The 12,054-nt window shown below is 43.5% G+C and overlaps 1 protein-coding gene and 1 long non-coding RNA gene across 3 annotated transcripts; one reads left to right on the top strand and one right to left on the bottom strand.

Moving 5' to 3' along the window:
- Positions 1-6,112: 6,112 nt before the first annotated feature.
- Positions 6,113-7,590, bottom strand: LOC135563611 (putative nuclease HARBI1). The gene is made up of 4 exons (XM_065006516.1): positions 7,371-7,590; positions 7,186-7,301; positions 6,978-7,089; positions 6,113-6,883 (listed from the first exon to the last, which is right to left on the bottom strand). The coding sequence occupies exons 3-4, from the start codon at positions 7,087-7,089 to the stop codon at positions 6,513-6,515; spliced, it is 483 nt and encodes a 160-aa protein (XP_064862588.1). The 5' UTR covers positions 7,186-7,301; positions 7,371-7,590; the 3' UTR covers positions 6,113-6,512.
- A 3,227-nt stretch (positions 7,591-10,817) lies between these two features.
- On the top strand, positions 10,818-12,046 carry LOC135563612 (uncharacterized). 2 transcript variants are annotated; one of them, XR_010460406.1, is made up of 6 exons: positions 10,818-11,162; positions 11,250-11,425; positions 11,516-11,577; positions 11,660-11,746; positions 11,834-11,875; positions 11,944-12,046. It is a non-coding gene; the product is annotated as an uncharacterized LOC135563612 (long non-coding RNA). The 2 variants fall into 2 exon arrangements; XR_010460405.1 differs by having other exon boundaries at positions 11,834-12,046.
- Positions 12,047-12,054: the final 8 nt, after the last annotated feature.

Here is a 12,054-nt window from a genome sequence, read left to right as displayed (position 1 = left end):
TGGTTTGCATGCACTAGACAAGTTTGTTGATGGTGTACACAGGTTAGGTTATATGATGGATAAGAGCAAGATAACTTGTATTTGTTAATTGGCAGCTAAGCACTGTTCATGTCACTAGCATACAAATTAAGACCCTTGATTTTTATTGGAAAGGAGCATCAAGCGCGCTTTCAGCACCCTGTAGTGTAGACAACTGCATGCTTTACCAAGTTGCAGTGGGATGACCACACATAGCAACGTGTGACTGCAAATTTACCTCAACATGATGATTATTCTATCAAATTGCGTAAGAAATTTCACCACAATTCAATGCACAATTAATTTTACCGACACAGATCCTACCACGTCGAGTGAACAAATTGTAAACATTTACAGAATTGTAAGGACACATCCTGTTTCTTTCACACTTGTCGTGATGTATTTTTATGCGGCAGGCCTTTACTCGCATAAAAACTTGATGGATATAGGGGAACTTTAATCGACTACAGCAGTATTCAACTCTTACCCTAAGAGGTCTGGAGCCTGCTGGTTTGTTCTACTTGATCATTAATTGCACCCAGGTCTAAATCAGTCCCTGATTAGAGGGGAACAATGGAGGAAGAAAATAAAAAAGCAGTGGCATTGACTTTGAGGTCCAGAGTTGAGTTTGGGGGCACTACACTATGTAGTGGTGGTATAGGGAAGTGCACCCAAGAGGTAATGTATAACAGGCTAAATAATGGGAAATAATCTAGAATTGGCTGCTGGTTGGTCATGGGCAAGGTTGTGTAGGTTACTTTCTAAATGTAACCTGTACTTTCTATGTAATGTAATTTTGGGATTACACAAACTCAGTAACGTAGTATGTTTTAATTTCAGTTTCTTTTACTTTCCCCTTAAGAGGCAATATAAGAAGACGAAAAGGACCCATCAAACAGATTTGGTGTGTCATAGTGGTCTCTGACTTGCAGTTAGACTCACTCAGGTGGAACAAATTTAAACTTGAGTATCGGTGTACACATCACTGACAAACGGAAATGGTCCACCCCCACAGACAGTGTGGTGAAGAAGGCGCAACAACAGCGCCTCTTCAACCTCAGGAGGCTAATGAAATTTGGCTTAACACAAAACCCTCACAAACTTTTAGAGATACACAATTGAGAGCATCCTGTCGGGCTGTATCACCGCCTGGTACAGCAACTGCACTGCCCACAACCACAAAGCTCTCCAGAGGGTGGTGTGGTCTGCGCAACGCATTACCGGGGGTGAACTTCCCACCCTCCTGGACACCTACAGCACCCAATGCCATAGGAAGGCCAAAAAGATAATCAAGGACACCAACCACCCGAGCCACTGCCTGTTCACCCCGTTATCATCCAGAAGGTGAGGTCAGTACAAGTGCATCAAAGCTGGCACCAAGACTGAAAAACAGCTATCTCAAAGCCATCAGACTGCTAAACAGACTACTAGCACATCAGAGGTGGCTGCCTATAGACATAGATTAGGAATCACTGGCCACATCAATAATGTCCCTTATCTAGCATTACTCATCTCTGATGTATAAACTGCACTCCACAATATTATACAGTATCTTAGTCACTTTTAAATTGTGTTTGCATATTGCATCACCCATTTCATATGTATATACTGTATTCTATACTACACCACTGACTGTTAAACAGCAATCTCCAGCACACCAGAGGATGCTGCCTATAGACATAGATTAGGAATCACTGGCCACTTTTACTCCTCTCATATGTGTAAACTGTACTCTATACTATTCTACGGTATCTTAGTCACAGCTACACCCGCAATATCTGCTAAACACGTGTATGTTACCAATAAAATTAGATTTTAAATAATCATCTTTTTTAAAGTATCTATTGTTTAAAATATTTTTGCTGGTAAAATAACTGATTGCTTATCTTTTTTGTCATATTTTTTTTTGAGATAACTCCCCAACCCTGCCCACGGGTGTGATATGAAATGTTCGTATATTGTGAGAGTTTAGAGAGACGGTGAGTCTTCAGCACATTACTTTACTGTATACAGAACAGTGGTTGTTTAGAGTAGCATTAGTGCCTGCTAAGGTTTATTGTACTCTTATATATGATACAGTTGGTTCTTAAAGGTAAATCTTGTCAGGGGTTACATCTGATCCTGACCTGAACAATGTTCCAAAAGATCCCATCCAGCTGTAAATGCAACCCTGTGATGTGAATGTTGTTAATGAACTCTTAAAGGGAATGGTTGGTGTGGGCTGGTCATCTCAGATAAGAAGTGCACCTCTCACAATATATACAACTGGCAACCGTTCCTTTACCGCTTTCTTCAGACCTCCCCTGCAAAATGGTCGCTCAAGGAATGTATTCATTAGTCAAATGGATATTGATAGTCCTTGGCATTGCCTCAGTAATGGGGAACATTGTTCTAATATGGCTTAATACGAGAGATGTGACAGCAGGGCAACAATTCCTTGCTCAACCTCTCCACCCTATAACGGGTGAACACAAGGAGCGCAGCGTTGTTTTTGCTGACATATCAGCTGAGGAATATCGTCACGTACGCAACTACATGGGCACAATTCCAGACATAAACATTTCGTACTACTCACAAACTATGCCTTTTGATGATTACTTTAATCGACCTTTCGCTGCCAAATAAAGTGGATACGCTGCTCTACCTGGATGACAAAGGACCCAAGCCGGTGAGAGACCCGAGGAGGGAGGTTTTCCATGGCACCCTCGGGTACATTAAAGACAGTGGTGGAAAAGTAAAGATACTGTACCTTAATAGAAAATTACTCAAGGAAAAGTGAAAGTCACCCTGTAAAATATTACTTGAGAGAAAGTCTAAAAGTATTTGGTTTGAAATATAATCGAAAGTAAATGTATCGAAAGTAAATGTAATTGTTATATTATTCCTCCTCCACCAAACTTTACAGTCGGCACTATGCATTCGGCACATAGCATTCTCCTGGCATCCGTCAAACCTGGATTCATCTGTCAGACTGCCAGATGGTGAAGCGTGATTCATCACTCCAGAGAACGTGTTTCCACTGCTCCAGAGTCCAATGGTGGCAAGCTTTACGCCACTCCAGCCAATGCTTGGCATTGCGCATGGTGATCATAATCTTGGTGTGGCTGCACGACCATGGAAACTCATTTCATGACGCTCCCGACGAACAGGTCTTGTGCTGACGTTGCTTCCAGAGCCAGTTTGGAACTTGGTAGTGAGCGTTGCAACCGAGGACAAAACGTTTATGCGCTATGCACTTCAGCACTCGGCAGTCCTGTTCTGTCAACTTGTGTGGCCTACCACTTCGCACCTGAGCTTTTGTTGCTCCTAGACGTTTCCACTTCACAATAACGGCACTTACAGTTGACTGGGGCAAAAATCTGACAAACTGCCTTGTTGGAAAGGTGGCATCCTATGATGGCGGAACGTTGAAAGTCACTGAGCTCTTCAGCAAGGCCATTCTACTGCCAGTGTTTGTCTATGGAGATTGAATGGCTCGGTGCTTGATTTTATACACCTGTCAGCCACGGGTGATCAATCAGGTCTCCATACCCACATCGATAACCACACATGCAGCCTAGCGTTTTGGGGGCCCTAAGCAAAACATTTATTTTTTAATTATGAATTGTGTTGCTATATTGGATCAATAGAATATGGGGAATAAAATGTATCCAAATATACCAGTTAATCCTGAAATTAAAGCTAGATTCCTTAATTGAAGCATAAAAAAAGGAAGCCATCCATATCGCGGTCACCAACGCCCCACTACCGGACGAGCTAAACACCTTTTTCTCATGATTCGAGCGCAAGGACCCTAAGCTGCCGAGGAGAGCCCCCGATGACAACGTGGGCTACACACCCAGGACATATGTAAATCATTCAAATGTGTTAACCCTCAAAAGGCTGCCGGCTCAGACGGCATTGCTAGCCCTGCCCTCAGAGCATGTGCAGACCAGCTGGCTGTTGTCTTCTCTGACATTTTCTCTGACTAGGTCATAACGGTCAGGCCGCTATACACACCAAGATGTCCACTATCATCCCTGTGCCCAAGAAAGGGAAAGTAACTGAACTGAATGACTACCGACCAGTAGCACTCACTTCTGTTATCATGAAGTACTTAAAGATGTTAGTCAAAGACCATATCACCTCCCTCCCTGACACACTCAACTCTCTCCAATTCGCCTACCGCCCTGACAGATCCACAGACGACGCAATCGCCATTGCACTGCACACTGCCCTTAGCCACCTGGACAAAAGGAATGCATATGTGAGGATGCTGTTCATCGACTACAGCTTGTTCTTCAATATCATAGGGTCTGAACTCCTCCTTATGCAACTGGGTCCTTGGCCTCCTGACGGGACACCCCCAGGTGGTGAAGGTAGGCAACATTACCTCGTCGACACTGATTCTCAACACAGGGGCCCCACAAGGGCGCGTCCTCAGTCCCCTTCTGTATTCCCTGTATACACACGACTGTGTGGCCTCACACAGTTCCAACTTCATCATCAAGTTTGCTGACAACACGACAGTAGCAGGCCTGATTACCAACAACGACAAGACAGTTTACAGGTAGGAGGAAGGCTCTCTGACGGCGTGGTGCCAGGGAAACAACCTCTCCCTCAATGTTAGAAAAACAAAGGAGCTGATTGTGGACTTCAGGAGGAACCAGGCTGGACACGCCCCCATTCTCATCAACGGGGTCACCGTGGAGACAGTCAATAACTTAAAATTCCTTGGTGTACACATCTCAGAGAACCTGAAATGGTCTAACCACACGGACACGTGAAGAAGGCACAACAGTGACTCTTCAACCTCAGGATGCAGAAGAAATTCGGCCTGTACCGAAGGGCCCTCCACAGTGTTCTACAGGTGCATCATCGAGAGCATACTGTTGGGCTGCATCACTTACAGCAACTCCACCGCCACGGACCGTAAGGCGCTTCAGAGGGTGATACGTGCAGTCAAATTCACCATTGGGTGCACACCGCCTGCCCTACAGGACACCTACAACACCAGGTGTCGCAGGAAGTCCAAGATGATCATCAGGGACCCCAGCCATGCCCTGTTCACCCTGCTTCAATCACTCAGATGCAAACAGTTGTAAGGGATTTCTGGCCTATGTTCATACAAGAGACCACAGGAAACGTATATGTTCAGAGGTTGGTTTGTTTAATAAGGATTGCAACCTGGAGTTTACACTTACAGTAATTTGCAAGTAACACACTCAGTTCTCAAGATGGTGTTTGCCCTTTTTCTCCCCTACTATGGTTAAAGCAGCACAGGGTGAAGTCCCTGTGCTGCTTTATAAGCTCATAATGATCAGTTGCTAATACAACATTGTCTCTGTTAGCCATGTTTTGAGGGTATACATTGTTCATTTACATTTAGGGGCCTGTTGCACAAAACTAGGATAAGGGATTAAGCCAGGATATCTTGGTGATCCTGGCTCAATTGATCCGTAATCCGGTTGCACTAAAGATGGATAGGGGGCAGGAGGATATGTTATGGTATAAATTACCATGGAGATTTATTCTGTGGAGCTAGCCTGCTCCAGACCAGGCTAAATTCCAGGATCTATTTAATCTCATCCCTAATGTCAGTCAGCAGTCACCACAAATGGAAACCAATAGTTATTTCACTGCTCACTATACATTGTTATCACATATAACTAGACCCACTGTTATTATTTAAACGTTTGTGATCATTAATTTCAATGATTTTGGATAAAAAAATGATGTTTAGATGATGTTGCTATCATTAGATAATTTACAGTTTCCCATAGACTATAAGGCTATATATAAAATGATAGAATATTAGGGCCACAGAGGGAAAAAAACACAAGTCATAATATTGTAACCAGTTGTTTTAAAGGAGGACAGTTGTTAAATTGACAGATGTGGGGCATTTCGTGAAATTGTACTTCAGTATGGTTTCATAAACAAAGACATGCTGATGTGCCAGAATATTAAGTATCACATTGTCATAAGTATCAAAACTGTAAAAACAATATGTAGCTTTTCTGCAGAAAGAACCAGCCTCATAAATGTATGACTTTATCCTTTTTCTTCAGTGTGGCCCTAGTACTCTGTCATATAAACAAATACACATTCCATATGAATATAAAAACACAATGTGTAACATTATGTTCCTTTATTGAATAAGGACAAAACAAAGCAGGTAAACCATCAGCTCCTTTCGAAACTGAAGTCACAGTGACTCTACAAGATGGAAAGCACAGAATCCAAGCATATTATACAAAATGATACATACACATTCAAAGGTCTGTATATAACACACCCTGCATGTCTGCACACTAAAATAAATGCAGGACAAATCCATACACATCAACTGAACAGACAAATGAATGGATGCAGTAGCCTCCCTGCAGCCTTGTATTACACACAGTATACCGCACAAACATCATAAGAGGCCAAATTCGTCAAAAAACGAACCCAAAAAACCAAATTCCTCTGCCACCGCAGGACATATTTAACCAAAATTGAAAGCACACATACTAACTAAAATAATTCAACACATATTGGTCCCTCAGCAGCCGACCACTGTCGTCATCAGGGAAGATTGCCGGATTGTCCCAGTCCATGGCTGGTGGCACTCTGGGGGCCCTCTCCTTCCTCAGGCAGGCCACATTGTGGAGGACAGCACAAGCCACAGTAATATCACATGCCCTAACAGGGCTGACCCTTAATTTGTGAAGGCAGTGAAAGCGTGCCTTCAGGAGGCCAAAGGTCATTTCAACTCTGGCCCTGGTCCTGGCATGGGCATGGTTGTAGGCCTGCTGTGCTTCCTGGGGGTCTGTGAAAGGTGTCAGGAGAAAAGGCTGGCAGCCATACCCCCTGTCTCCCAGCAACACACCAGAGAATTCACCTGTCAACACAAAATCTCATCATTACTACCTCATAAACACAGTGATATTCTTGACACAGCCATGATGGTTATAAATAGGGGTTGTGTGGCTTACCTTGTGATAGGCACTGATAGATTTCAGAGGCCCGAAAGATTCTGGAGTCATGGACTGAGCCAGGCCATTTTGCCACAACATTGCTGATCACACAGTCAGCATTGCAGACCATCTGAAATCATAAGATGAGGAATATTACACCAATCAATGCACATCACTGGCAATGCAGAGTGTTCGTCAATGGACAATATCAAAAAGTTATGTTCACCTGAACATTAATGCTGTGAAAGGATTTCCTATTCACAAAATCGGCCTCATGGGCACCTGAGGGGGCTTTTATCCTTATGTGTGTGCAGTCCACTGCACCAATGACATTGGGGAAACCTGTCACACAAAGTAATGAGTATCCTACTATGTGTTAACAGTTGTCCTGTAATTTGTAGATCCTCTTACCTGCAATCCTATAGAACTCCTCTTTGATGTCACAGAGTCTTCTGTGGCCAGGGAAGGAGATGAAGACATCTGCTAATGCTTTGATAGCCAGACACACACTCCTTATTGTGCGGCAAATTGTGGCCTTGTTCAGCTGTTCTGCATCCCCCACTGAGTACAGGAAGGCTCCACTAGCAAAAAGCGCAAGGCCACACAAACCATTTGCTCCACACTCAGTGCATGGCTCCGTGCAGTGCGGTGCTTAATCCTGGGACCCAGTAGTCTGCATAGATACCTGATGCCATCTGCAGAAAACCTGTATCTTTCATATAGATGGTCATCAGGGAAGGCCAGTGGGTCCAACCGGTCCCTGAAGACCCTTTCTCGCCTGAAGGCTCTCCTCAGCACAAGTGCTTCTTCATCCACCACATCTCGCACGAATGGGCATGCCATTGTCAGAGCAGAAAGGAACACACAATTTTGGGCCTTCATATAGGCCAGTGGCCACACCTGGTGCTGGGGGTGGGCAAAAGGGCGATGCCTTATAACGATGACTTGGTTGTACTGATTGCTGGGAAAATAAAAAAACTTAGAAAGATGCCACCGTCCTGTGTGCTCACAATAAGAGCTCATATGTCATGGCTCACTTGACTTTACGAGAATATACCTAATTTTTTATTTTGAGCTGTGTCATCTTCTTGGAGCTGGGGAGGAAAGAAAAATAATGATTAATACATTTGTGTTACAGTTAGCATACAGTGTACATTGAAGGCATATCTCACCTCCCTCTCAAGTTTTTTTATTTCAAGGTCCAGTTTCCTAATTGTCCTCTTTTTTATTTCGGACTCCAGTGCAAGATTTTCCATCTTTTTCTTCTTGTACTGAATGTCTATGTCTGCCAGTTCTATTTGGCGCCGGAGGTGGTTGCCATACAACTTTCTGATAGCTTGTGAGCTCTGTGAACACAATACAATTAGCGCAGCTGGAATTTGGCAGGATGTGGTGTCCTTTTATTAATACGCACTATGTTGCCAGGCTGGTTTTCCCACTGTATAGCATCTGGGTCCTGTAAAAGAAATTAGATTTTTTGATTTTGATGAGGACTCCTCACCATTGTAGAGTAAATAGTACTTTCACAGTCTTAACATGATACCTCATGCCTTCTGGAATCCAGAGAGATGGTCTCCTCCTCATCATCGTCTCCATCATGTGCTGTTGCTGCTGCACTGGGGCCTTCACCCTATCACATTTAATCGGATTCATATTGAAGCTAGTAGACAAGACATGCCAGGCCTACAGTATGCCTTTGATGGAGTACTCACTGGATCAGCATCGTCTGGTGCTTGTGCTGGTGGCTCTAACAGGAACACAGTGCTGCCAGGCACTGCAAGGCAATAGGTAAACCAAAGTCAGACAGTCCAAATTGATTCAATATGAATGTGGTTGTATCCCATGTAGAGATGGAAGGACATACCTTGAATGAAGCGGGTGGCATCTTGGTAGGAACCTATGCTCGTCTCTTTCCCCCCAGGGATCCCCTCTAAGACGGGCCTGCCTTTATTTAGCTCCAAGGCCATGTCCTCTGCTGGGGTAAGGTCAGCCTTTGGTGACCCACCACCCGTGCCTTGTCTGTGGGTATTCTTTTTCACTGCTAAAACAGTACAGACAATGTGTGAGCAGGCACCTTCTGGGTACAATATATGCTTGTGCTTTGTTAAATATTAGTCAGGGACCATACCATTCTGCAGAATGTTCTTGTATTTGATTTTGACCTGCTGCCATGTCCGTTTTGGCCCGTTCATGTTTAATCTACACACACACACATTTAATGGAGTCACACTGCAAAAAATTACTTGGTATTTTTGTCTTGTTTTCAGTAAAAATATCAAAAAATTTATCATAGCTTTATACAGTGTGATGGAGTTACTTTACACAATTTCACTCATATCTGCAGTGCATTTCAATTAAAAATTTAACCGTTTCATAATTACAGTACAACTGCATTTTTGGAGATGTGAATTAAATATTTGAATTGTAATTGTGATGTTTCAGCGGAGCGGTGAGTGTGTAATTGTGCACTACTTACGCATTCAGGCGGTCTGCAATACTTTGCCACGCTTTTTCTCTTTGCTTTATCACTGTGGCGGTGTTGCCTTTCTTCTTAATTATATCTTTTACCTCCTCGTATGCCTCCATGAGGATTTGTGCTTCCGACGGGGAAAAATACGCGGCTCTAGTTGCCATGGTAAATCAGTTAATCTGTGATCTGTGGCGGGGTCTATTTGAGTGAGCCGTGAGCGCGCACCTATCCAGGATTGGTTTCACCTGGTTTAATGAATCCGTGTCTGCTCATCCTGGCTTGGTCTTTGTGCAACCAATTAAAGCCTGGACGCACATGTTTTGGCTTCATTGAGCTCAGCTGAGTCATTTATCCCGGATGTCTTAATTCTACTTTTGTGCAACAGGCCCCAGGTCAGCAAACACCGCGCTGCGTTCATTGTGTTTTCCCTTGAAAACATGATGTGGCTTCGAGGAGCATTTGGGCAGCCTACCCGAGTAAAGACATACAATGACAATATTCGCTATTACTGAGATCAGGCCAAAGAGTATCAATATCCATTTAACTAATGAAGTCATTCTCAAAACCACCATCTAAACACCATGGGGTGTTCTGGATAGAGGAGGCGATTGCGAGGAGCATAACATAAGATTAGGCGCAAGTGAATTTGGGATGAGCCACACCCGTCCGTCCCTCGTCCCACCCCCATGCAGCACCCTCAAGAAATGCAAAGTTCTCCCATACTTTGAATAATGTTATGCAATTGCCGGGATTTAATCCAATAGTTTTTGGATAAAGGCCAACATTCCTCCTACGTAAAGTGTATTTTACGCACATACTGTGGAAAGGGTTGCACGTTCCTGTCAAATAAATACTCGTTCAAGGGACTTGGTTATGTTGATATATTTTTTAAAGATATTTTTATTTGTACATGTAAAATGTGGTTTGCAAGAGCAACTTCTTCTTGAAGTTGAAATACACTATAATGGTTATTTTGGTTTGGAAGCCTCTATAAACCAGGGGCCTGTTGCACAAAAGTAGAATTAAGACATCCGGGATAAATGACTCAGCTGAGCTCAATGAAGCCAAAACATGTGCGTCCAGGCTTTAATTGGTTGCACAAAGACCAAGCCAGGATGAGCAGACACGGATTCATTAAACCAGGTGAAACCAATCCTGGATAGGTGCGCGCTCACGGCTCACTCAAATAGACCCCGCCACAGATCACAGATTAACTGATTTACCATGGCAACTAGAGCCGCGTATTTTTCCCCGTCGGAAGCACAAATCCTCATGGAGGCATACGAGGAGGTAAAAGATATAATTAAGAAGAAAGGCAACACCGCCACAGTGATAAAGCAAAGAGAAAAAGCGTGGCAAAGTATTGCAGACCGCCTGAATGCGTAAGTAGTGCACAATTACACACTCACCGCTCCGCTGAAACATCACAATTACAATTCAAATATTTAATTCACATCTCCAAAAATGCAGTTGTACTGTAATTATGAAACGGTTAAATTTTTAATTGAAATGCACTGCAGATATGAGTGAAATTGTGTAAAGTAACTCCATCACACTGTATAAAGCTATGATAAATTTTTTGATATTTTTACTGAAAACAAGACAAAAATACCAAGTAATTTTTGCAGTGTGACTCCATTAAATGTGTGTGTGTGTGTGTAGATTAAACATGAACGGGCCAAAACGGACATGGCAGCAGGTCAAAATCAAATACAAGAACATTCTGCAGAATGGTATGGTCCCTGACTAATATTTAACAAAGCACAAGCATATATTGTACCCAGAAGGTGCCTGCTCACACATTGTCTGTACTGTTTTAGCAGTGAAAAAGAATACCCACAGACAAGGCACGGGTGGTGGGTCACCAAAGGCTGACCTTACCCCAGCAGAGGACATGGCCTTGGAGCTAAATAAAGGCAGGCCCGTCTTAGAGGGGATCCCTGGGGGAAAGAGACGAGCATAGGTTCCTACCAAGATGCCACCCGCTTCATTCAAGGTATGTCCTTCCATCTCTACATGGGATACAACCACATTCATATTGAATCAATTTGGACTGTCTGACTTTGGTTTACCTATTGCCTTGCAGTGCCTGGCAGCACTGTGTTCCTGTTAGAGCCACCAGCACAAGCACCAGACGATGCTGATCCAGTGAGTACTCCATCAAAGGCATACTGTAGGCCTGGCATGTCTTGTCTACTAGCTTCAATATGAATCCGATTAAATGTGATAGGGTGAAGGCCCCAGTGCAGCAGCAACAGCACATGATGGAGACGATGATGAGGAGGAGACCATCTCTCTGGATTCCAGAAGGCATGAGGTATCATGTTAAGACTGTGAAAGTACTATTTACTCTACAATGGTGAGGAGTCCTCATCAAAATCAAAAAATCTAATTTCTTTTACAGGACCCAGATGCTATACAGTGGGAAAACCAGCCTGGCAACATAGTGCGTATTAATAAAAGGACACCACATCCTGCCAAATTCCAGCTGCGCTAATTGTATTGTGTTCACAGAGCTCACAAGCTATCAGAAAGTTGTATGGCAACCACCTCCGGCGCCAAATAGAACTGGCAGACATAGACATTCAGTACAAGAAGAAAAGATGGAAAATCTTGCACTGGAGT

Source organism: Oncorhynchus nerka, linkage group LG21 (assembly GCF_034236695.1).
Source record: "Oncorhynchus nerka isolate Pitt River linkage group LG21, Oner_Uvic_2.0, whole genome shotgun sequence".
NCBI classification, from domain to species: domain Eukaryota; kingdom Metazoa; phylum Chordata; class Actinopteri; order Salmoniformes; family Salmonidae; genus Oncorhynchus; species Oncorhynchus nerka.
This window is presented reverse-complemented; position numbering and strand designations above follow the sequence as displayed.

What these genes read in the sequence shown, in the direction of transcription:
- LOC135563611 (XM_065006516.1), bottom strand. Translation starts at nt 7,089, where the DNA reads ATGGTCTGCAATGCTGACTGTGTGATCAGCAATGTTGTGGCAAAATGG. An exon ending in CTATCAGTGCCTATCACAAG is followed by an intron (nt 6,884 to 6,977) that starts GTAAGCCACACA and finishes TTGTGTTGACAG; the next exon opens with GTGAATTCTCTGGTGTGTTG.